At 35.5% G+C, this 27,289-nt stretch overlaps 1 protein-coding gene and 1 non-coding gene across 7 annotated transcripts in view; one reads left to right on the top strand and one right to left on the bottom strand.

Moving 5' to 3' along the window:
* CCDC150 (coiled-coil domain containing 150) overlaps positions 1 to 27,289 on the bottom strand; it is a 94,701-nt gene that overhangs the window by 40,746 nt on the left and 26,666 nt on the right. For 3 of the 6 annotated variants that reach the window (XM_077957334.1, XM_077957337.1, XM_077957335.1), the window contains exons 6-12: positions 24,665 to 24,794; positions 21,661 to 21,704; positions 19,115 to 19,207; positions 17,249 to 17,356; positions 15,305 to 15,429; positions 14,837 to 15,014; positions 14,208 to 14,276 (exon numbers count right to left, since the gene is read on the bottom strand). In XM_077957334.1, the coding sequence (XP_077813460.1) occupies positions 14,208 to 14,276; positions 14,837 to 15,014; positions 15,305 to 15,429; positions 17,249 to 17,356; positions 19,115 to 19,207; positions 21,661 to 21,704; positions 24,665 to 24,794 (747 nt within the window). Of the gene's footprint in view, positions 1 to 14,207; positions 14,277 to 14,836; positions 15,015 to 15,304; positions 15,430 to 17,248; positions 17,357 to 19,114; positions 19,208 to 21,660; positions 21,705 to 24,664; positions 24,795 to 25,827; positions 25,945 to 27,289 lie in introns of all 6 variants that reach the window. The other 3 variants (XM_015131900.3, XM_015131904.3, XM_077957336.1) reach the window with 2 other exon arrangements.
* LOC114671614 (small Cajal body-specific RNA 16) lies at positions 5,594 to 5,774 on the top strand. Its single transcript, XR_003721648.1, has one exon.

Raw genomic sequence — 27,289 nt, 5'->3', positions numbered from 1 at the left:
TCAGCAAAAGGGTTATTGTAAATTATATAGTTCCCCTTTACTCTAAGTTAAAGTCCTTCTGGTATTTACTTAAAGTCAATTCAAGTTTATGAATATAGATGCAAAAATCTTCCAGCCAGGAGCAGTGGCTCACGCCTGTAATCCCAGCACTTTGGGAGGCCAAAGTGGGCGGATCACCTAGGTTGAGAGTTCAAGACCAGCCTGACCAACATGGAGAAACCTCATCGCTACTAAAAATACAAAATTAGCCGGGCGTGGTGGTACATGCCTGTAATCCCAGCTACTTGGGAGGCTGAGGCAGGAGAATCACTTGAACTCGGGAGGCAGAGGTTGCAGTGAGCCGAGATCACGCCATTGCACTCCAGCCTGGGTAACAAGAGTGAAACTTCGTCTCAAAGAAAAAAAAAAAAAAAAACTTCCACAAAATATTAGCAAAATGAACCCAGCAACATATAAAAAGATAACAAATTAGGACTAAGTGAAGCTTATCTCGGTAATGCAAAGCTTGTTGAACATTCAAAATCGATCAGTATAATATGCCATTTCAATAGACTATAGAAGAAAACCCACATACCCATCTTAATGCAGTAAAAGAATTTCATAAAATTCAACATCAGTTCATTATAAAAACTCAGCAAACTAGAAATGAAAGGAAACCTCTAGTTGATTTAAAAAAGTTTCTATAAGAATCCTACAGCTAATATCAATATTAATAGTGAAAAACTTTCCCCCTAAAACTGGGAAAAGGCAAAGTTATCCACTTTCACCACTCCTATTCCACATCATTCAGGAGGCCATAGCTGGTGCAGTAAGGCAAGATGTTACAATAAGTGAGTGTGTCAAGGCTGAAGGATATAATGGCAAATCGATCGTATTTCTACATATTAACAACGCACAATTGGAAATTCACATTTCATTAAAATGCCATTTAAAACAGTACTAACGCTGTGAAATTCTTTAAGTGCAAATCTAGCAAAATATGTCTAAGATATGATGTGCTGAAAATTACAAAATACTGAGAGAAATAAAAAACCAAAATAAAACAGAGAGATATATAATGTTCATGTACCGATATGTGTTCCATAACAATGTTTCAATCAACGATGGACCACATATACAACAATGGTTGGAGCAACAAGCTACACCATATAACCTAGGCATATCACAGGCTCAAAATAAAGGGATGGAGGAAAATCTACCAAGCAAATGGAAAACAGAAAAAAGCAGGGGTTGCAATCCTAGTTTCTGAAAAAACAGACTTTAAACCAATAAAGACAAAAAAAAAAAAGACAAAAAAGGGCATTACATAATGGTGGAGAGTTCAACAAGAAGAACTATCTTAAATATATATGCACCCAACACAGGAGCACCCAGATTCACAAAGCAAGTTCTTAAAGACCTTCAAAGAGACTTAGACTCCCATACAACAATAGTGGGAGATTTTAGCATTGCACTAACAATATTAGGTCATAGGGACACAAAATTAACAAAGATATTCAGGATCTGAACTGAGCACTAGATCAAATGGAACTGACAGATATTTACAGATCTCCCCACCCCAAAACAACAAACATACATTCTTCTCATTGCCACATGGCACTTACTCTAAAATTGATCATGTAATTGGAAGCAAAACACTCCTCAGCAAATGTAAAAGAACTGAAATTATAACAGTCTCTCAGACCACAACACAATCAAATTAGAATTCAAGACTAAGAAATTCATTCAAAACCACACAACTACATGGTAATTGAACAACCTGCTCCTGAATGACTCCCAGGTAAATAATGAAATTAAGGCAAAATTCAGTAAGTTATTTGAAACTAATGAGAAAAAAGAGATAACATACCTGAATCTCTGGGACACAGCTAAGGCACTGTGAAGAGGAAAATGTATAGCACTAAATGCCCACATCAAAAAATTAGATCTCAAGTTAACAACCTAACTTCACAACTAAAGGAACTAGAGAACAAAGAGCAAACAAATCTCAAAGCTGGCAGAAGACAAGAAATAATCAAAATCAGAGGTGAACTGAAGGACAAAGAGACACAAAAACCATTCAAGAGATCAACAAATCCAGGAGCTGTTTTTGTTTTGTTTTGTTTTTGAGATGGAATCTTGCTCTGTCGCCCAGGCTGGAGTGCAGTGGCACGATCTCAGCTCACGGCAACCTCCGCCTCCCAGATCCAAGTGATTCTTCTGCCTCAGCCTCCCAAGTAGCTGGGATGACAGGCCTGTGCCACCACGCCTGGCTAATTTTTATATTTTTAGTAGAGACAAGGTTTCACCATATTGGCCAGGCTGGTCTCGAACTCCTGACCTCATGATTCGCCCGCCTTGGCCTCCCAAAGTGCTGGGATTACAGGCATGAGCCACTGTGCCCAGCCCAGGAGCTGTTTTTTCAAGAAAATAAAATAGATAGACTTCTAGCTAGACTAATAAGAAAAGAGAGAAGTTTCAAATAAACACAATCAGAAATGATAAGGGAGATATTACCACTGACCCCACAGAAATACAGACAACCATCAGAGAATCTTAAAAATACCTCTATGTACATAAACTAGAAAATACAGAGGAAAAAGATAAATTTCTAGATATATACACCCTCCCAAGACTTAACCAGGAAGAATACATTGAATCCCCCAACAGACTAATAACGAGTTCAGAAATTGAGGCAGTAATAAATAGCCTACCAACCAAAAAAAGCCCAGGATCAGACAGATTCACAGCTGAATTCTATCACAGGTACAAAGAAGAGTTGGTATCATTTCTACTGAAACGATTCCGAAAAAACTGAAAAGGAGGGACTACTCTCTAACTTATTCTATGAGGCCAGCAGCATCCTGACACCAAAACCTGGCAGAGATACAACAAAAAAAGAAAACTTCAGGCCAATATCCTCGATGAACATTGATGCAAAAATCCTCAATGAAATACTGGCAAACTGAATCCAGCAGCATATCAAAAAGCTTATCTGCCATGATCAAGTAGGCTACATCCCTGGGATGCAAGGTTAGTTCGACATATGCAATTCAATAAATGTGATTCATCACATAAACAGAACTAAAGAGAAAAACCACATGATAATCTCAATAGATGCAGAAAAGGCCTTCGATAAAATTCAACATCCCTTCATGTTAAAAACTCTCAATAAACTAGGTACTGAAGGAACATACCACAAAATAATAAGAGCCATCTATGACAAACCCACTGCCAACATCATATTGAATTGGCAAAAAGTGGAATCATTCCCCTTGAAAACCGGCACAAGACAAGCATGCCCTCTCTCACCACTCCTATTCAACACAGAACTTCGAAGTTCTAGCCAAGGCAATCAGGAAACAGAAAGAAATAAAGGGCATTCAAAAAGAAAAAGAGGAAGTCAAACTATCCCTGTTTGCAGATGACATGATCCCATATCTCAAAAACCCTACCGCCTCAGCCCCAAAGCTTCTTAAGCTGATAAGCAACTTCAGCACTCTCAGGATACAAAATCAATGTGCAAAAATCATTAGCATTCCTATACACCAACAACAGTAAAGCTGAGAGCCAAATCATGAATAAACTCCCATTCACAGTTGCCACAAAAAGAATAAAATACCTAGGAATACAGCTAACTAGGTAGGTGAAAGGTCTCTACAAGAAGAACTACAAAACACTGCTCAAAGAAATGAGAGATGACACTAACAAATGGAAAACCATTCCATGCTCATGGATAGGAAGAATCATGGCCATACTGCCCAAAGCAATTTACAGATTCAATGCTATTCCCATTAAACTACCATTGACATTCTTCACAGAACCAGAAAAAACTACTTTAAAATTTATATGGAACCAAAAAAGAGCCTGAATAGCTAAGAAAATCCTAAGCAAAAAGAACAAAGCTGGAGGTACCATGCTACTCAACTTCAAATTATACTACAGGGCTACAGTAACCAAAACAGCATGGTATTGGTACAAGAACAGACACAGAACAATGGAACAGAATAGAGAACCCAGAAATAAGACCACACACCTTCAGCTATCTGACCTTTGACAAACCTGACAAAAACAAGCAATGGAGAAAGGATTCCCTGTTCAATAAATGGGACTGGGATAACTGGCTAGCTATATGCAGAAGATGGAAACTGGACCCCTTCCCTATACCATATACAAAAATTAACTGAAAATAGATTGATGACTTAAATATAAAACCCAAAACTATAAAAACCCTGGAAGACAACTGAGGTAATACTATTCAGAACAAAGCACGAGCAAAGATTTCATGACAAAGACATCAAAAGCAACACAACAAAAGCAAAAATTGACAAATGGGATCTAAGTAAACCAAAGAGCTTCTGCATAGCAAAAGAAACTATCAACAGAGTAAACAGTCTACAGAATGGAAGACTATTCATCTGACAAAAGTCTAATATCCAGCATCTATAAGGAACTTAAATTTACAAGAAAAAGACAAACAACCTCATTAAACAGTGGGCAAAAGGCATAAACAGACAATTCTTAAAAGAAGACATAAATGTGGCCAACAATCATATGAAGAAAGTTCAACATCACTGATCAAAACCACAATGAGGTACCATCTCACACCAGTCTGAATGATTAAGAAGTCAAAAAATCAAAAAATAACAGATGCTGGTGACATTGTGGAGAAAAAGGAACACTTGCACACTGTTGGTGTGAGTGTAAATTAGTTCAACCATTGTGGAAAACAGTGTGGCAATTCCTCAAAGTCCTAAAGACAGAAATACCATTTGACCCAGCAATCCTGTTACTGGGTATATACCCAAAGGAATATAAATCATTCTATTATAAAGATACATGCACATGTGTATGTTCACTGCAGCACTATTCACAATAGCAAATACATGGAATCAACCTAAATGCTCATCAATGATAGACCAGACAAACCAAATGTGGTACATATACACCATGGAATACTATGCAGCCACAAAAAAGAATGAGATTATGTCCTCGTGATCATGGATAGAGCTGGAGGCCATTATCCTTAGCAAATTAACACTGGAACAGAAAACCAAATGTTGCGTGTTCTCTTATAAGTGGGAGCTAAATGATGAGAATATATGGACACACAGAGGAGAACACCACACACTGGAGTGTGTCAGAGGGTGGAGGGTGGGTGGAAGGAGAGGATCAGGAAAAATAATAATACCTGGGTGATGAAATAATCTGCACAACAAACCCCCATAACACACATTTACCTATATAACAAACCTGCACATGTACACTGAACTTAAAAATTAAAGAAAAACCCTAGGTGTGCAGTAGGCAATACCATCGAGGTTTGTGTAAGTACTCTCTATTGCACAACAACAAAACTGCCCAGAGATGCATTTCTGAGAATGTATCTCCATCATTAAGTGACAACCTAACTGTACTAGAAGATTCAATATTGCTGAGATGTTAACTCTAATTTCAGTTGAAATCCCCAGAGAACATTTTTGTAGAAATCATTAAGGTCATTCTATAACACATGAAAAAGCAAACAAACTAAAATAGCTAAAACACTTTTGGAAAACAACACTGTTGGAGGACTCTACCTAATTTCACGATTTATTATAAAGCTACAATAATCATGGTCTGTGGAAAGGCTCCTGTGTTGTTGAACTTGCCCAGTTGTGGGTGCAGCTATGTACCAGGCAGCCCAAGGCCGACATAAAGTAAATTCCCAGAAGTCTTCCCTAGGTTTTGAATTTGCAGTAACAGGTGTGAGCATTCCAGCAGCAGTTTGGTGATCAGAAATGAAAGCTAAAGGAGAGTTGCCAACTGTGGGAATGAGTGTAAAAGACATGCCCCAAAACATACACAAGTAAACTGTCGAAAGCAAGAGACACAAAATCTTGAAAGTACCAAGAGAGGAGTGGCTCCTGATGTACAAAATAATCTCAACAAGATTAACAGCTGATTCCTCATCAGAAAGTTGAGGCCAGAAGGCAACGGGATGACATACTCAAAACGCTGAAAGAAAAACACTCAACCATGAATTCTAAATTCAGCAAATCTATCCTTCAAAAACAGCAAAGAAATTAAGATATTCCCAGATAAATAAAAATTGAAATAATTCATAGAAGAGTTTTTCTTCTGGTTTAGATACACTCTTGAGAATGTGGTTCTTCAGACTTCACCTAAAATGTAGAGTAATTTCTCCAGGTCCCCATTTTTGGTGGGGTTTGGATTGTGAAGCTAGAAAGCATATGCTGTAAGAAATACTAACGGAAGTTTTTTAGGCTAAAATAAAAGGGTAGTAGACAATATCTGGAATCCATATAAGAAATAAAAGGTAACAGTAAAGGTAGCAACATAGGTATATATAAAAGGTACTATACATTTTTGTTTGTAATTCTTTCTGTTACCTATAAACTAAAATATAGAATAAAAGAAATGATAAGGGAGTTAAAATGGTGAACTAGAAATATATATTTAACATAAAAGATGGCACTAATTGAGAAATAGAGGAGCAAAAAGCAAAAAACAAAAAATGCAAAATGGCAGATATAAATCCTACCTTAACAGTAATTATATTAAATATAAATGGATCAAACCACTCCATTTATATGGATAGGCAAAATGAGTTTTTAAAAAACCAACTATATGCTCTTTATAAAATATACACTTTAGATCCAAAGTTACAAATGGGGTTGAAAACAAAAGCGTGGAAAACATATACCATATAAATTAAACAGTAATCTAAAAAGAGTTAAATGACTGTCCTAATAAACAAAATAGACATTAAGAAAAAACTGGTGAGATAAAGGACATTGAAAAAGTGTTTACCTGTCAAGAAGATGTATCATTTATAAATATATATGCACCTAACAGAGGCCACAAATATATGAAGCAAAAAATGACAGTATTGAAGGAACAAATAAATAATTTAACAGTAATAGTTGGAGACTTCAATATCCCATTTTCATTAATCAACAGAACAACTAGACAGATTAAGGAGGAAAGAGAAGACATGAACAACACTATAAACCAAGTAACCTAACAGACATCTATAGAACAATCCTCCCAATAACAGCAAAATACACATTTTTCTCAAGTGCACATGGAACATTCTTCAGGGTATATCCCTGTTACACCATAAAACAACTCTCAATAAATCTGAAAGGATTGATACCATGCAAAGTATGTTTTCCAACCACAATGGAATAAAATTAGAAATCAATAAAAGAATATTTGGGGAATTCACATATGTGAATAAACTAAACATGTCACTTCTAAACCACCAATGGGTCAAAAAAGAAATCTCAAGGGAAATTAAATAGCAGTTTGAGATAAACAAAAATGAAAACACAAAATAACAAAACATCTCATATGCAGCTAAAGCAGTGCAGAGAGGGAAATTTGTAGCTGCAGGCACTTATTTTTTATTTTTTTAGGGGCACTCCCCTGAACGAGAATAGGTTCAGAGTGACTCCTACAGGCACTTACATTTTAACAACGAAATATTTCTCAAATCAATAACCTAAGCTTATCTTCAGAAACTAGACAAAGAAAATCAAATTAAACCCAAAGCAAATCTAAAGATAACAGTAAGGATTAACGCAAAAATAAGATAGAGAAAAATAATAGAGAAAAATCTCTAAAAACTTCCACAAGTTGGTTCTCTAGAAAGATCAACAAAATTGACAAACCTTTAGCTGGACTAAACAAGAACAAAATACAGGTGACACAAATTATTAAAATTAGAAATCAAAGAGAGGACTCTGCTACTGACCTTACAGAAAGAAAGACAAGGGGCTACTCTGAAAACTGTATGCTAACAAATTAGATAGCCTAGATGAAATGGATAAATTCCTAGAAAGAACCAAACTACTGAAACTGACTCAAATAAAGGTAGAAAATCTGCATAGACCTATAGAATAAAAAGAATAAACCAAACAAAGAAACAAAACCTTTTACATACAAGAAAGCCCAGAACCAGATGGCATCACTGGTAAATGCTACAAAATATTTAAAGAAGAATTAACCCCAATCCCTCACAAACTCTTCCCAACAATAGAAATGGAGGGAATACTTACCAAATCATTTTAAGAGATCAACAGTATCTTGATACCAAAACCAAAAACATTACAAGAAAATAAAACTACAGAACAGTACCCCTTATGAATACAGATGCAAAAATCTTAACAAAAATACTAGCAAGCCTAATGCAACAACATATAAAAAGGACAACATGACCAAGTAAAATTTATCCAAGGAATGCAAGCTTAGTTTTGCATTTGAAGTCAACCACTGTAATACACCATAGTAATAGAACAAAGAACAAAACCCACAAGATCATCTCAATAGACATAGCAAAAGCATTTGACAAAATTCAACATATTTTCATGACAAAAATCCCCAACAAACTGGGAATATAAGGGAATTTTCTAATCCTGATGAAGAGCATTGAAAATCCCCCACAGTTGACATCATACTTAATGGTGACAAACTAAAAGCTTTCCCCCTAAGATCAGAAACAAGACAGAGATATCTGCTCTCACCAATTCCATTCAGTATTGCACTGGAGATTCTATCAGGCAGTTATATATGAAAACGAAATAAAAGGCAGCCAAATTGGAAAGGAAGAAGTGAGACTATCTCTATTACAAATAGACATAGCAAATAGAGAGCCCAGGAGTTCGAGACCAGCCAGGCAACATAACAAAACTCCGCCTCTACAAAAAATAACTATCTCTATTACAAATAGAGATAATTTATAGAGATATAGTTTGTAAGACAGTTATAGAGATGACACTATCTTATACAGTAGTCCTCACTGTCATTGATAGGTTCTTGGAGACTGCAACTTTAAGTGAAATGATAATGTATAACAAAATCAATGTTTTTTCTTATCAACATCATAACACAACATTGAATGAAATGATGTTATTCAAGGACCTGCTGTATATCGTTTCACTTGAAGTTGAAACCTAAGAACCTACTGATGACATTAAGTGAGGACATACTTTATACAGAAAATACACAACAAATTGTATTATTGAGATTGTAATACTCTTCAAATTGATCTACAGATTCAATATAAACCTTACCAAAATTCCAGCTGTTCTTTTTTACAGAAATGGAGAGTCTGGTTCTAAAATTCATACAGAAATGCAATGACCCAGAATGGCTAAAACAATCTTTAAAACAACAACAACAGCAACAAAGTTGGAAGATTCACATTTAGACGTCAAAACTTCCTACAAAACAATAGTAATCAAGACTGTGTGGCATTGGCATAATGATAGACGTATCGATCAATGCAAGAGAATTAAGAGTCTAGAAATAAACCTACATATCTATGATTAACTGATTTTTGACAGAGGAGTGAAAACTATTCAATAGAAAGAATGAATGATCTTTTCAAAGAAGAGTGCTGGGACAATTGCATATCTATAGCCAAAATAATGAAGTCAAACCCTTACCTCATAGCACATATAAAATTAACTCAAAGTGGATCAAAGACCTAAATAAATACATAAAACTATAAAAAATTTTATAATATAAAATAGGGATAAATTTGTATGACCTTCAGTTAGGCAAGAGTTTCTCAAATATAATACCCAAACACAAACAATCCAAGGAAATACAGATAAACCAAACTTAAAATTTTTTTAAACTTTTATGCATCAAAGGACATTACCAATATAAAAATACAACCCACATAATGGGAGAAAATACCTGCAAATCACATATCTGATAAGGGTGTAGTATCTAGAATATGTAAAGAACTCGTACAAGTTGATAATTAAAAGATAATCCCTTTTTAAAATAGGCAAAGGATCTGAATGGACATTTCTCCAAAGAAGATATAAAATGACGAGTAAGCACACAAGAAGATGCTTAACATCATTAGTTATTATGGAAATGCAAATCAAAACCACAGTGAGGTACCACTTCACACCCATTAGGGTGGCTATAATAAAACACAAAATAGGTGTTTGTGAGGATGTGAGAAACTGAAATTTTTGTACATCACTGGTGAGAATGTAAAATGGTTTAGTGCTGTGGAAAACTGGTGATTCCTCAGAGAGTTAAATATAAAATTACCATGTGATCCAGAAATCCCACTGTTAGATACATATATCATAAAGAATTGAAAAGAGGTACTGAAATATATGTATATACAGGTTCATAGCAGCACTGGTCACAATAGCCAAAGGTAAAAGCAGTGCAAATGTTCTTTAACAGATGAACAGACAAACAAATTTGGGGTGTGTGTGTGTGTGTGTGTGTGCATGCACATACATACATACAATCACCATTACTCATCCATAAAATGAAGTACTGATTCATACTACAATGTTGAAGAACCCCAAAAGCATCAGGCTAGGTAAAAGAAGCCACACACAAAAGATCACATATTGTATGATTATATTTACATAAAATACCCAGCATAGGTAAATCCATAGAGACAGAATGCTGACTAGTGGTTGTCAGGGGCTGGGAGAAGGAGGGAATGGGGAGTGACTGCTTAACTAGTACAGGGTTTCCTTTTGGGGTGATGAAAATATTTTGACTCTAGACAGAGGCAGTGGTGGCACCACACTGCAAATGTACTGAATACCACTGAATTATTCACTTTAAAATGGTTAATTTTACATTATGTGAATTTCACCTCAATTTAAAAACCACAGTGAAATACTTCACACCCACTAGGATGGGTATTTTAAAAATGTGAACAATAACAAGTGTTAGTAAGGATGTGGAGACACTGGAACTCTCAAACATTGCTGGTGGGATTGTAAAACGGTGTAGCCACTTTGAAAAAGAGTTTGGCAGTTTCTCAAAATGATAAACATGGAGTAATCACATGACCCAGTAGTTCCACTCCTAGGTTATACCTAGGACAACTGAAAACATATGTTTACACACAAAAATTGTATACAAATGCTCATAGAATCATTAATACCCAAAAAGTTGAAACAACCCAAAAGCCCATCAATGGAGCAATTTAAAAAAGGTACCAGGCTGGGCATAGTGGCTCACATCTGTAATCCCAGCACTTTGGGAGGTTGAGATATCTGGGCAGATTGCTTGAGCCCAGAAGTTCAAGACCAGCCAGGCAACATAACATAACTCCATCTCTGCAAAAAATAAAAAAAATTAGCTGGGTGTGGTGGCATGCGTCTGTAGTCCCAGCTACTAAGGAGGCTGAGGTGGGCGGGAGGATCACCTGAGCCTGGGGAGGTCAGGCTGCAGTGAGCTGTGATTGTGTCACCGCCCTCCAGCCTGGGCAACAGAGTGAGACCCTGAAAAAAAAAGTGAAATGAATCCTGAACAATATCTTGCATGATACATAAAAATTCACTTGGATCATAGACTTAGTATAAAACCTAAAACTATGAGACGTCTGGAGGACAACAAAAAAGAAAATTGTGGTGATCCTAGGTTAGGCAAAAATTCAAAAAGTATGATCCACAAAATTTTTAAAATTGATTAGACTTCATTAAAATTTAAAACTTCTGCTCTTTGAAAGAAAATGAAAAGAAAAATCATGAAATGGAAGAAGATATTTGTAAAACACATATCTGGCAAAAGACTTGTATATATACAAACAGTAAAAATATTTTTAAGATTTAAGAATATGTTTTAAAACCTCTGAAAACTCAAGAAAAAAAGCTGAATTTAAAATGGTTAAAAGATTTGATGAGATATGTCAATTTGTAATGGCAAATAAGCGCATGAAAAGCAGCTCAATATTATTAGTCATTGGAGAAATGCAAATTACAAGCACAGTGATCCGCTGATACACACAAATTCTAATAGATAAAACTAAAAAACCAAACCAAGCACTGGTGAGAATGTAGAGAAACTGGAACTCATGAATTACTGATGGAAATGTAAGATGGTACAGATTGTTTGAAAAACAGTTGAGCAATTTGTTATTATGTTAAGCATATATTTATCATAGGAACCAGAAATCCAACTCTTGAAATTTACTCAACAGAAATATATATCTGCATATGTGAATATTTATAGGGGCTTTATTAATTGCCAAAAATCTGGAAACAACCCAAATGTCCTTCAGTTGGTGAATGGATAAAGAAAGTGATACATCCAGGCAATGGAGCACAGGTTACTGACACACAACATGGATGAATCTCAAATGCCTTATGCTAAATGAAAGAAATTAAATTTAAAATGCTATATACTATATGATTCCATTTATATGACACTCTGGATAATTTATAACTATAGGGACAAAAAAAACAGATCTATGGTTGCCAGGGGAAGGAGGTGGAAGAAGGCATTGATTACAAAAGGGCACAAGGGAACTTTCTTAGGGTGACAAAAATGTTCTATATTTTGATTGTGGTGGTGGTTACAAGATTGTATGTGTCAAAATTCATAGAACTATACACTAAAAAAGGGTGAATTTCACTGTATGTAAATTATAATAAACCTGACTTTTTAAAAAAAGCATAGCATTAAAAGAACACATATTTTAAAAATCAGTTTATACCACAAAATGAGATTCTCTATAAGCATTATCATTTGGCTTCACAGAATGTCTCTAATGAGCAAGTATCTTTCAGCACCGTGAACTTATACTTAGCTACATTAAGACGAATGAAATCAGACAAGCAAAATAATAATGCTATGTTTCTATCCCAAACATATTCACAGCATTTGCCTTGGCCATGTAACATTCACTAACTTTTTTATGAGACAGAGTCTTACTCTGTCACCCAGGCTGAAGTGCGTGGTGCAATCTTGGCTCACTGCAACCTCCACCTACAACGTTCAAGCAATTCTCATGCCTCAGTCACCCGAGTAGCTGGGATTACAGGTGTGTGCCACCGTGCCTAGTTAATTTTTTTGTATTTTTAGTAGAGACAGGGTTTTGCCTTGTTGGCCAGGCTGGTCTCAAACTCCTGGCCTCAAGTGATCTGCCCGCCTCGGCCTCCCAAAGTGCTGGGATTACAGGTGTGAGCCATCATGCCCGCCCTCATTCACTAATATTTTTAAGCAAAAAGCATTAATGAATTTAATGGTAGTCACCAATTTTCCCAATTTTAGAAAGCATGGGTGAGGCTAAATTGATACCACCAAAGTCCTTGCCACAGGAAGTCAGCCTCATTTGAGGATTCTTAGGGTGGACTATTTTCATATCACTAGAACCAGAGAAGGCACCTGCTAGCTTGGTGGTAACTGCGTTTGAGTTCAGGCTCAAACTCTAGCATTTCTCCTCTCTCCAATCCTTAAATTAAAAGTTTACATGTATATATAGTAATACAAATGCTACTTGGGCAAACCAGAAGCAAAGAAACAGTCAAGGCTTGATGACTATACCCAATACCTATTGCTGGATTTCTTGCCTAAGTAAGCTAATACTCCTTGCTGCTCCAGATATATTCTCTAGATGACAGTGATACATAATCTTTACTCTCTTCAAAATTTGAAACACAAACAGCAATGTTTTAAAGATTGGTTCTTGTTTAATAAGGATTTCATTTGTTTCTCTGAACATTCTATTTTAGAATAGAAAATGGTACCTCAAAGATAAAGTGGCAGGTGCTGATAGGTACTCAGGCAGCCTGAGTTAGTTTTTGCTTTTTTTTTTTTTTTGAGAGGGAGTCTTGCTCTGTCGCCCAGGATGGAGTGCAGTGGCACGATCTCGGCTCACTGCAACCTCTGCATCCTGGGTTCAGGAGATTCTCCTGCTTCAGCCTCCCGAGTAGCTGGGATTACAGGCACCCACCAACATGCCTGGCTAATTTTTGTATTTTAGTAGAGATGGGGTTTCACTATGTAGGTCAAGCTGGTCTTAAACTCCTGACCTCAAATGATCCACCTGCATTGGCCTCCCAAAGAGCTGGGATTACAGGCATGAGCCACCTCACCCAGCCTTTAGTTTTTTATTTAAAAACAGCCTAGTCAGCAATCATCTCTTTGCCTCTCACAGGCCCATTAGCTAACTCTCAGGTGACTTCTTGGCTAGAATCCTCAGTTAACACTAGGGCCAGAGGCAGTGATGACTCACTGGCAAACATCAGATGCTCAACAAGAAAATGTTCCCCAGAGACAACCGTCTGCTGCAGTGACTGGTGTGCTCTGAGTGGCATCCAGCTTCATAGCTTTCCTTTCCCCCGCAGCTTGGTATTCATCACCCATCTCCTCATTAACATAAGCTGATACAGTAGGCAGCAATATAGAAGGAAATATAGTGAAATATCAATAAGTAAAATGTAGAATACCTTGTTTTTAGCTAATTCCTTTTCCAAATTGCATCTTTCTTGTGCTATTTCTTTTTCTGTTTTATTAACCTGCCCAAGGGGGATGGGAAAAAAAGAAATAGGTCAATTTTATAGTAGCTGACAGGCTCCACTATAGCAGACATATCCTGCATGTCAATTAATACCTACACTGCAGAGATAGCACATCCTCTCAGAAAAGGGGCCAATCAGGGAGTCTCTGAGGCAGAGCAGACTTCACAAATAGCCCTGAAATTAGAAAGACACGTCTGCATGTCAGACTCTGCTGGTTCCTTCCTAAGTAGGGAGACAGGGCTGTTCCCCTTTAACCTTCACTGTCCCACTCCTTCAGGGGAAATCAATTTTTAAAATCTGACTCCTTAACTAACATGAGGATGTGTGAGTTACTAATTAACATTCACTAATGCTGGATAAGAATATACTGTTCTATTTGGCACAGACTACTTCACAGGCTAAAAGGCATAGGTTAGCCACCTAAAGATTCTTCATTGGGCAACTCAGACAAACTGCATCTGGGTTTTATTTCTTTTCTTGTCTTTTGCATTTAGAATACAATTTTAAAACATCATCACACCACAACGAGAAGATAATGTAAATTTGGTTCTACCTACCTCCCTCTGAAATCTTTCTTTCTCCTCTAGCAGAGATTTCTTCTCTTGCACTGATGCTTCCAATTCACCTCGCAATCTTGCAATAGTTGATTCTAGCAACTCTTTTTGCACAGCTGTTCTCTTTTCAGCATCCTGTGCTTTCTGGATACACTGGTTACGCTCAAGGATTAAATGATCCCTGCAGGAAGAGAACAAGAACATATGAAAGCTAAATGAGAGTTCTAATTTAACAGAAAGAGCAATTACATGTTCTTATAGAACATATTTCCTGACTGAGAGTAGTTACTAAAATGTTCCAACAAAACTAGTTTCTTAAGGGCAGAGTCTTTATTTTATCTCTGTGGCCGGTCCAAAAAATGCACAATCAAATGTTTTCATTGAAGATAAGACTGAGACAGACAGACACATGACAAGAAACACAAATGGAAGAACAAAAGATGTATAAGAAGTTGCCCATAATTTACTTACAGATGTGCTTGGAGTTGGGTTTTCTCATTCTGAACAGTCTGTAGTTCATTTGTGATACTGGCATGGGCTGCATCCAGCAATAAGTTTTGTTCTTGAAATGTCTGCGTCATCATTTTCTGCTCTACCTGAGTGTTAAGAGCAATAGTAGAAGTTGAAACTCCAGAAAGTCTTTTGATAGGGTGTCATTTGGAGTAACTGATCAAAAACACTGAACTAACTTAAAAAAACAAGTTATATTTACATAAATAAAACCTCTTTTTAAAATAATTTATTTTAACGCCCAGTTTCTCTTTGTCCTCCTCTGAGTTGACTACAGTTCTACCATTTTATAGCTCTACTAGCCAATAGTCAAGATGCATTATTTACCCAGCCTGCTGAAAAATTATACAACTCCTAATACCAACATATTTTTAAAGATAGAAAATTATATTACGAGTATTTTTGGTATTTTAAAATTTCAATATGGTGCTTCATTTTTAAAAGTAAAGCAACATAAATGTATATAAAATGAAAAGATCCCTTCCTCTCTACACTTTCCCTCCAAATAATCCCACATTCTAAGGATTAGCATGTTTAACAGTTTGCTGTGAATTCTTTGGAGACCATCTTAAATTGCACTCAGATAATGTTACAGCAGAAGCACTATAACTGTTTTACATAATTTATTTTCTTTGGCTCACCATTTTGGGATTATCAAAACATGACATTTTTATGTACCATATACCCCTATACATAATCCATAAAGTTTTTGCAAATACAGTACATATTAATAATTAGTTTTAAAAATTCTTTTAAAAAGACTTCTATTTTAACATTTGATTGCAAAGCAAGTCTTCACACTGGTAAAATGGGATCCCAATTGTGTTATATTCCAAAATTTTGAAATATTTGTAATAAGTATTTCATTATATATTCAGTCCACAGAATTATAAGTCCATGAAAGTAGAAATTTTGTCTTGTTCACCACTATAATCCTATCTAGATATAGCATTATACTTGCACAGAGTTAAAAACTAAATATTTATTGAGTATATGTTACATGCAAAGCAGGCTTAGCACTATGAGAAATAAAGATATATAAGGCAATGTTCTTGCCTCTAGGGAGCTCACAGTGTAATCCAGGAAATGAACCAGCACATAAATTACTACTAGAGAATGCAGAATGCGGATACAGCATAACATAATGATTACATACATTGACTCTGGAGTCACCTGAGGTTAAAAGGCAACTCTACTTCTTGCTAGTTAGGTGAATTTGGGCAAGTGAACTTCTCTAACCCTCATTTTCTTATCTGTAAAATAAGGATAATAAATACCCTTTTACATAATGGCTGCTACAATTAAAGGAGGTAATATGTGTAAAATCCTTAGCACAATGCTTAGTATATATAGTAAGTATGCTTACAAAAAGAGAAAGTGATCTATTTCTATGGTAGTCTGTTAATTTTCCAGGAATAGAAGTTGAAAGGGAAAACTTATCCCTTATTATTGGGATGATCAAGCTCCCTGAAGAAAGTGACTCAAATAATAAAGAGAATTTCAAATATTGAAGATGAAGTAAAAAGCATTCTCAGCAGAGAAAATGGCATAAGCAAAATGAGAAACCGTAAGGTGTTTGAGGAAAAGGTTAAGTACTTTAGGGTTAGTTATACGTGTTCTCCATGATTCTATAAATAATGGGACAAATAATTACTTTTCCTCAAGCGATGATATTTGATTAGAAATCATGAAAAGCCCTGAATGTAAGGCCAAATCACCCCTCTGATGAAAATTGAAAAGCACTAATAGAAATAAGATAATTCAGTTGATTTTTTAAATTTATTGTTAAAATATTTTATTTCTCCAGTTGCCCATAAACATTTCCTGATCTATCAACCAGGCTGGCTTTCTGCCACCTGGTGAACTCTATTAAATTTAACACATTCACTAGTGTTAAATGAATACCTGCAGAATGGCCTGATGGTCAGCAATGATTCTGGCTTTTTCCATAGTAACAGTCTGAAGCATGCAGCTCAGCTCTGAACACTTTTTAGTCAATTGGTCATTCAAAACCTAAGAAAACACACACAGCAAGTCATTGGTCTCTCCAATAAAGAATTATTTTTACTTAAGCATTATTTTTAATGATTACATAGTATCTTACTGTATATGTGAACCTAATCTATTTAACCTATCCTCAATTCACATGTCATTAGTTTAAAAAATACTTTCAAATATTAAAAGTCTATACCCTAAATAATTCTAAATTAAGAGATTTGTTGATTTGATAGAGCAACTGAAGCATATGGCATTTTACTGATCTACTCTTCACAATTTTGAACACTGGTTCATTAGAGCAAGACATCTGCAAAATGGAATTTACAATGTCAGTACCTAGCCAATATTATAGAAATCCATGAGCATTCAGAATTATTTAGCTAGTAACACAACATACCTAAGCTCCTTCGCCATTAGCTGACAATATTCATAAAAGCAAAATATAGATGATTTTACCATCATGAGATTAATGTTTCAAAATAAAACAAAAATCTTTTGAGCTACACAGATCTATCACATATGCAGGTAGTTAATAATTCTCTTTTCATAATTTGAAATTTGTATTATTGAGAAAACATTTATATCAAATATCAGTTCTTTTTGCAAGGTAGATTTGGCAAAAATCTTATGTTTTAAACAAGTTCTTCAAGAACAAGCAACTTTGAAGGAGCACTAGGAAAAAAACACAAGAAATAAAATGGAGTAAAAGATAAATAAAAGATTATCTGACAAACATCACAAGTGGTATGGACAGTACAGTAGTTAGAAACACATTCAGAGGCACAAAGTCACACCAGATGCAGATGTACAAACTATTCATCAAGGAATACCTGGGGATGAAACAGAGAACCCTTGCTCTTTGAAAAAAAATAGCTAATTTTCTTTGGAGCCAGGTTACCTGAATTCAAATTCCAACTCTGCCACCTATTATCTATGTTCCTGAACTTCTCTGTACATCAGCTTCCTTATCTTTAAAATGTGAATAATAGTTTTCATTTCATAGGGCTATTGTGAGGATTACTATTTGTTACTAATATAAGGTGCCTGGAATTGTGCCTGGAATGTGGAATGGGCTCAGTAAAAATGTTAACTACTATTAATATATGAAGAGTAATAGTAGTTGATGTTATTATATTAAAAACACAGTCACTTTGTATTTTATTATTTTTATTATACAGAGAGCCCAGCAACACTATGATCCTAATATTGAGACAATCAAATTGTACCAAGAGAAAAGGTATTTTAAACAATAAACAATTCTTTAGGCTCTGTGGTAAGTAACTCCAATTTGCCTGCATATCTGGTGACTCTTCTTGTTGCAGATGCACATATATATAAAACATCACAATGATTACCTCTAACTTCAAAATCCAGCAAGCATTTGTTAGGTTCCTACTGTATAATTATTCACTATAGAAGATACAAAGAAAGCATAAGACATAGCCCTTGCCATGGAACTATTCAGAAGTTCACTTTGGAGGGGGAAATACATATATTTAATGATCAAATTAGCAAGCAAGCAAAGGCAAAGTGTAAACTAGTATATAATTTTAGTGGTACATCTTGTATACTTATATATCATAGGAATTTGGAGAGTGAAATGAGAAATGTATTTAATTTGATAATGTTTCAAAGATGAAATAAATCTTATGGAAATGAAAAGTTGAGCGATGGAGATGGTATGAATTTATATAATCAAGACTAATTTTGTTTCTTGGTTAACTGAACAAAATTAAATAACATCTAAAAATTAGCAAAATCATGTGCATTTACTTGTGCTTTTTCTGATGCTTCATGAAGAGATGTTATTTTGGACCTCAAATATGCATTTTCTTCGTGCTCCTTGTTGAAAGATATCTGCAGGTTCTATAAGAAAAAAATTACTCTCTTTTTCACATATAAGAGATATTGTGTGCACCCCTATAAAAATAACTGTTTTGTATTTCAGCCAGTACCAGTTCAAGTTCCAATGACATACACTGGAACTTTATAAATGTCTTATAAAGAATGTATAAAAATCTTGGTATCTTCAACTCCTAAACTTCTCTTTATTTCAGAACTATTTATCAAAACTGTTTATTTAAAACAATAATGAGATACCACTACACACCTAATACAATGGCCAAAATCTAGAACACTGACAACACCAACTGTTGTCAAGGATGTGGAGCAACAGGGACCCTCATTCATTGCTGGTGGGAATGTAAAATGGTACAACCACTTTGAAAGACAGTTTGGTGATTTCTTATAAAACTACATATATTCTTACCATATGATCCAGTAATCATGCTCCTTGAGATTTATCCATTTGGAGCTGAATACCTATGCCCACACAAAAACCTGCACACAGATACTTATAGCAGCTTTAATCATAATTGCCAAAGCTTGGAGCAATCAAGATGTCCATGAGTAAGTCAATGGATTACTTGTGGTATATCCAGACAAAGGAATATTATTCAGCACTAAAAATAAATGAGCTTTTAGCCAGGCACAATGGCTCATCCCTGTAATCCCAGCACTTTGGGATGCTGAGGCAGGCAGATCACCTGAGGTCAGGAGTTTGAGACCAGCTGGCTAACATGATGAAACCTCATCTCTACTAAAAAATACAAAAATTAGCCAGGCGTGGTAGAGGGCGCTTATAATCCCAACTACTCGGGAGGCTGAGACAGGAGAATCACTTGAACCCAGGAGGCAGAGGTTGCAGTGATCTGATAACGCCAATGCACTCCAGCTCGGGTGAGTGAGACTCCGTCTCAAAAAAAAAAAAAAAGAAAAATGTGCCATCAAGCCATGAAAAGACATGGAGGAAACATAAATACTTATTACTAAGTGAAAGAAACCAGTCTGAAAGGCTATAGACGGTGTGATTCCAACTATATGATATTCTGGAAAAGGCAAATCTATGGAGACGGTAAAAAGACCAATGGTTGCCAGGGATTAGAAGGGGAGGGAGGGATGAATAAGCAAAGCACAGAAGATTTTTAGAGCAATGAAACTACTCTGTATGATACTATAATATATCTACTATAATGGTAGATATATGTCATTATACATTTGTTTAAATCCATAGAATGCACAACACCAAGAGTGAACCCTAATGTAAACTATGGACTCTGGGTGACAATGTGTCAATATAGGTTCATCAACTGTAATAATGTACCACTCTGGTGGGGGATGTAAAATGGTACATCAATTTTTTAAATGGATATCCATCAAATGGCTAATGAGGAATCCTATGCATGAACAGGGGTACAGAGTATATGGGGAAATCTCTTTACCTTCTGTTCAATTTTGTTGTGAACTTAAAGCTGCTCTTAAAAATAAAGCCTATTTTTTTAAAACTGTTTATTAAATCTATTCTTATATTGAGATTCCAGTTAGAAAGAATTTGCCTAAAACCATAACCTAAATATACCTAGTATCTTTACATCAAAGTTCTGCTCCCTAAGATTAAATATTTGTTATATTATTATACATACACATTTTTTCCTATTAGCAGTAAGATCTTATGACTTCAAAGGAAGACATTCAAGGATCTTTTAAAGTTATAAGTGAACATATTTTCAAAAATGAGGACCCGAGGGTGGAGCAGAAGAAAACACCTTTGTTCTGTGGTTATAAAAAAAAAAAAAAAAAAGCTAGTTTTCTTTGAGATGAGAGAAGTGATAACAGACGTGCATTGTAGGTGGGACTTTCCCTAAAACATACTTAGTAGAATGGGGAAAGACAAAATATAAATCTTCTTCCTATAGAGGAAGAACCACCCTTCTATTTTCCCAGGAGAAGCATCTCAAGAAAAATAAACATCATATAACACAGGATGCGACAGCATCCAAAAGAAATAGAATCGACACATCAAGAGACTTAGAAATGTAGTAAGATATAAAGTCATTATGTTTTTAATTTTAAAAATTATGGCAAAATATACATTAGACAAAATTTATCCTTTGAACCACTGTTAAGTGTATAGTGTCATTAAACACATCCACACTGTTGTGCAACCACCAACATCAAAAAGTAGTTATATTTCTTACATTAAGTTTATTTTAAACAATTAGTTTGCAATAGGCAAAAAGCACAAATAAGTCTTATTATTTTTGCCAACTGACATTTTTCAAACTCTAATAACCTTCATGAAATGATTTCTTAGTTCCTAACACTATTATCCTAAATATACTACTCATTGACATGAAACTTTTTTTTTTTTATAAAACTTTTATGAGAATAAGAAGCACTGTAAGCCAACATGGAAGAAGAAACAGGACTTAGCGAAGAGAGGAAAGACCACCTCTGTACTCCACAACTTCACAACTCACCTTATTTTCTTCAACCAACTTGGAAATGAGGTCATCTCTAGAAGCTAAAAACAAAAAATACACACAACTATGATAATAGTAACTTGTTACATTGAAATCACATAGTGAGAAGCTTTAAATATTTTATGTCTATTTTTTGTAGAGATAAGGAGAACCCAACTATTTCTATCATATTTTTATAGACTAGAAACTGTTATGGAATTATCAAGAAACTAGTCCACAGTCATTTGCAATGGTAAATGAGGTATCTGAAGGATTTTAAGCTGAGGAGGGGCATGATCAAAAGATTCTGTTAGAGAGATCACTCTAACAAAGGTACAATAAAGGCAAGGAGATGAATTTAGTAGCTGTTAAAGTAACTGACACATGAGTAAATGACAATTCAATAAAGTAATGATAATGAGGACTGACTCTCACTGATCATGACAACAGAGACACAGAGGAAAAACAGATGTGTGAAACTAAACAGAGAGCACTTTTGGACTTGGTGGCTTACTAGTGGGGTAAAATCAACAGATGAGACAAGGAGAACATCTTGGGCAGCAGGATGAACAGTGGACTCTTCAGCTAAATAGGGAATACAGACCACGGAGCAAGTTTTGGGGACAGAATGAGTGAAACACTTAAGTTTTCTATGTGTTTTGACATATCTGCAAGGCATCCAAATGTAGATATTTAGTTGTCAGTAAGATACTGGTATTCAGGAGGATGATTTTGTATGGAAAAAAAGATCTGAAACCACTCAGAGCATGCACAAATGAAAAGAAAACCAAAGACCAAAAATTGTGGAACAGTTTGGCATCATATACTAGTAGCCAAAAAGTGTAAACTTATCTGAGAGTAATGTTTTGCCTTCACAGAAAAATTCATAGCGATCTATCAGTCTTGTTTCACTTAAATATTCTAAAGCCAGAAATTATAAAACATATGAAAACTGATATTTTATATAGGATATACCTTAGAAAAACTATACTTTTTGAACATATGAATCCACAATTCAACAGAATAAACTCTAATTTAAAATACATGAAGGAGAAAAAAGACGAACTATATGACCTTGGGAAAATTCTACTAATCAAAGTAAGAATGAAAGGGGAGTGTTTATCTTACTTTGAAGAACAATTTATTCATCGTAAGTACTATAAATCTGTATATAATATGCTTATTGTTAATAAACTTAATTACATGTTTAAATTCATTGAAGCAAATATTTAAAGGCATTCCTTTTATTAATGTAGCTTGAATAACTACTTGTACCTTAAAGTAATAAAACTGCATATATGTCAAGTCTATAATTCAGTATTATGCACCTAGTTGGCATTCAGACGGGCTTCCTTTTCCTCATGTCACTTTGAATTATTGTTGTTTTAATCTTGGTTTTTTAATGGTGTTGCACAAATTCTTTATAAAATTCAAAAATAAAGCATTAATCCAACAAGAAAGTAACATAAAAATTCAGAGGGCCAACTAATAGATACCTGTTTTAGGCCCAGCTATTCTAATTCTACTTGCTGTGGGTCTTTGGGTACGGTCAGTGTGGATCCTTTTATATTTTCTTTCTTTTTTTTTTTTTTTGTTTTTTAAATGGAGTCTTGCTCTGTCGCCCAGGCTGGAGTGCAATGGCACGATCTCGGCTCACTGCAACCTCGGCCTCCCGAGTAGCTGGCAGCCTCCTGAATAGCTGGGACTACGGGCGTGTGCCACCACACTTAGCTATTTTTTTGTATTTTTGGTAGAGATGGGGTTTCACCGTGTTAGCCAGGATGCTCTCAATCTCCTGACCTCATGATCCACCTGCCTTGGCCTCCCCAAGTGCTGGGATTACAGGCGTGAGCCACCACGTCCAGCCCCTTTTATATCTTCTATAGAATGTGAGTATTTTCTTATCTTTCTGACAGGTTGTTGCAGTACTCAAATGAGATAATGTGGCAGCACCATAAAACGTACATATATTTTTGTAGGCACACAATTACAGGAAGACAGAAAATTATCCAGGGGCATTGTCAGTGAGAACTTCACACAGTAATTCACTACTATAAGAAAAGGGAATATTTTCTGCTAAAAGCAGTAAGTCAAAACATTGAATAGATTACTCTTGCTCTATATGTTTTATAATTTCCATTTCCTTTTTGGTATTCTCTGCCCCCATTACAGCCACAGAGCACAGAAGGTGAACTGGAGAGTACACTAGCTTGGAGTTAGAAGATCCAGTTCTAGGTCTTACTTTGCCATTTTTTCCTTTTATAAGTCTGGAAGGATAAATTTGAGTATTGAATGAAATAATTTATGTGAAAGTTCGGTGTAAACCATGATGTATTAATCACATGAAGCACTGCCCTTATAACTCCATGACCTTTGTCATTGAGACTATCTGGAAACTGCTTTATAATGAAGTACTAGCAACAGTAGTATGATAAAAGGCTGATGGGTTAGAAGAAACATGACCAAACACCTTGGGATCAAGTCTAGGCTCTTTCATTTCCCAGCTCTGTCATCTTTGAGGACTCATCTATAAAAAGAGATTAACCTAAGCTCTCTTTAAGGTACCTTACAACTATCCATCTCTACAAATATAAGTTAATCAAAATAGATTGATAACATGAAGAATGGAGAATCTGACATGAACTGACAGAATCCATAAGTTATCAAGGATTCAGGGCCTTACTTCCTTATTAACATTTTATTATCCAATATTCAATCTATTGTTTTACTTTTTTGCCCAATATTCAAGCCAGATGTCTAGAAACCAAATATTTCCAGGTCCACAAACAAGCTGGAAAAAAATAAGGAATCGTTTACAATTAAGAGGGTCAAATATACTATTAACAACATTCCTTCTCTGTCTCAGTACTACAGGTAGAAGGGAAATCCGCAGTGTTTTACATACAGCACTGTGGGAAATATCAATAACATGGGCCACTTCAAGAATTTGGGATCTTAAGAGTTCTTCCATGAAATCTCAAAAAACTAACGAGAGGGTGATTTCTGGCATCTATTTTCATACTTAGATCAGATTTGAGCTGTGAAGTAGCAGTCTCCAACTCTTCTTTTTTTTGTTGTTCCTGGGCCAGTAGTTCTTGAGTGCTCTGTATAGAATCATGTAGAGCAATGCAGTTTTGCTGCAAAATATGCACCTGAAATTGTATAAGAAAAACTCCTTTTCTATAAGGTAAAGATTTCTAATAAGCTGCCTTATAGCACATGTATAAGGCAACATTCCAATCTTAATGTCACTGAGAAGCAACGAGAAGTTAGTCTATGTTACAGTTAAAATCTCAACAGAATGTGGTCTTGGAGCAGTGCCATCCAATAAAACCTTCTGTGCACTTTCCAGTGCAACAATCCACTAGCCACAAGTGGCTACGGAGCACCTGAATGTGGCTAGTGTGTGAAGAAATAAATCTTTTATTTAACTAATTTAAATAGCCATATGTGGCTAATGGCTACCATACTGGCATTGCAAGTTATGGCAACAAAGGATCATTTGCAAATTCCTAAAGTAGAATCCTTGTTATAATTCAGTTATGAATGGAAACTATTTCCATTCGTTAAAATAATAAAGATTATGTCATCCAATTATATTAAAAATGAAAATATGAATTGACTCAGTTAAAGTATTCTAAATTATTTGTAGGTACTTCAAATAAATATGAAGGCCAAAATATGTTAAAATAATGATAATTGAAAACAGCAGTGTAAATACAGTCCAAATTGTTTTACTTATTGATATTCTTTGCTTCCAGTGTTAGATCGCATTAGTCTTTATTTTCGATCCATGGCAGACATATACAGCATGAGACCAGGGCAACGCCTTCCAAAATCAATGTCTATAACAGAGATTGTATGGTATAATGGAAAAATATTTTATCTTTCTCTTAGGAGCTAAGAGTTCACCTCTATAAAGCCTGAGGTAAATTAACCTCTCCAGTCCTTAGCTCTCTGATTCATAAATTAAGAGTGTTGAATAGTGATATTAGGGTCTTTCTTAGTTTGCACTAACTTAAAAAAAAAAAAAAAAACTGTAGTAAGATTGTTAACATATTGCTAACAAAAAGTAAATATTTTAACAAATCTAGAGGAAATTAGTAAAATTTTAAGTGTATAGGTAAAATATCAGTTTTTGTTTGGTTTCACTTCCCAAACATACATAAGAAGAAATCTTTCTACCTGTTTTCGTTCTACCTCCACTGCTGATCCCATTTCTTGTATTTTGAGGAGCATGGCTGATGCTGACTTCTCTAAAGATTCCCTAAGGTACTTCTCCTGAGCCAGTTGTCTCCTTAGCTACAAAGCAATATTACAGTTAGGCAAGACCAACTGAACATCATACTAGTTTAACAAAGATCAAAGTTACCTGAGAAGTTTATCAGACATGCCATCTCACCCCCAGTCTTAATTCATTTATGACTACTCAGAAACATGCTTTTGTTTCTCCCTAGAAGGCCTAGGATTACCTCCTAAGGAATGTAGATCAAACGTATTGCACTCATCCTCCTATAATTTAGGTCTGTTTTCTAAAATGGAGGTCAAAATCCATTAGTAAATTGAAAGCAGCACTCAGAAAAAGGAAAAAATAAGAGTAGAAAGAAAATATGAGAGTGCATAGCAAGTAGTAAGAGTATGTGCTGCTTTGTGAAATGTTTGTGTATATGTATGTGTGTTGCAGTGTAAAATACATGTTCAACAATGGATTGTCAAAAAGTTTGAAAAACACTAGTATCTTACCTTACTGTGTATTTTTTGTATTCCTATATTTTCTGACTTTATTTTTCAACTCTTATTTTCCTGTATTTTGATTTATCTATATATTTTTTATCTTGCAGTATTATAAACATCACTCTGAAAACTGTTTTCATTCAATTTTGGAATTTAGAGGTCTAAACAAATAATGAAGTAACCATTAGGTAGCAGACCAAACCGACACTCCAAGAATTTGGGTACTGTGATATTGTGATATAATAAGAAATATATTATTGCATCTCTGACCCTGGTTCCTGGTACATAGCTCATAAAAAACTTGGAATCACCTCAGAAGAGTGTCTTTTGTGTGCTAATGACTGACTGGCTGGGGATGGGGGAAGATAGGTAGCTGTGGATGGGGGCTGGTCCCCAGAAAGATCAAAGCATGATTAAAGGACTGGGACTTCTAGCCCCTCCTCTCAACTCTAATGAGGAGAGAAGGGCTGGAAGGTAAGTTGATCATCAATGGCCAGTGATTTAATCAATCATGCCTATGTAATGAGGCGTCCATAAAAATTCAAAAGAACTGGGTTCAGAGTGCTTCTGGACAGCTAAACACATGGAGGTGCCTGGAAGGTGGTGAGCCCCAGAAAGGGCCTGTGCCCCTTCCCACATGCCTTGCCCTATGCATCTCTTCCATCTGGCTGCTCAGCTGTATCCTTTGTAATGTCCTCTATAACAAATGGGCAAATGTAAGTGAAGTGTTTGAATTCTCTGAGCTGTTCTAGCAAATTATTTAAACTTGTGGAGGGGCATCATGGGAACACCGATTTTTTGCAAGTCAGTCAGAAGGACAACTTGGGGCTTGCAACTGGCGTCTAAAGTGGGGGGCAATCTTGTGAGACTGAGTCCTCACCTGTCTTCAGGTAGATAATGTAAGGACTGAATT

This window comes from Macaca mulatta, chromosome 12 (assembly GCF_049350105.2).
Source record: "Macaca mulatta isolate MMU2019108-1 chromosome 12, T2T-MMU8v2.0, whole genome shotgun sequence".
NCBI classification, from domain to species: Eukaryota; Metazoa; Chordata; class Mammalia; order Primates; family Cercopithecidae; genus Macaca; species Macaca mulatta.
The sequence above is the reverse complement of the archived record's forward strand: the minus strand, read 5'-3'. Positions and strand labels throughout refer to the sequence as shown.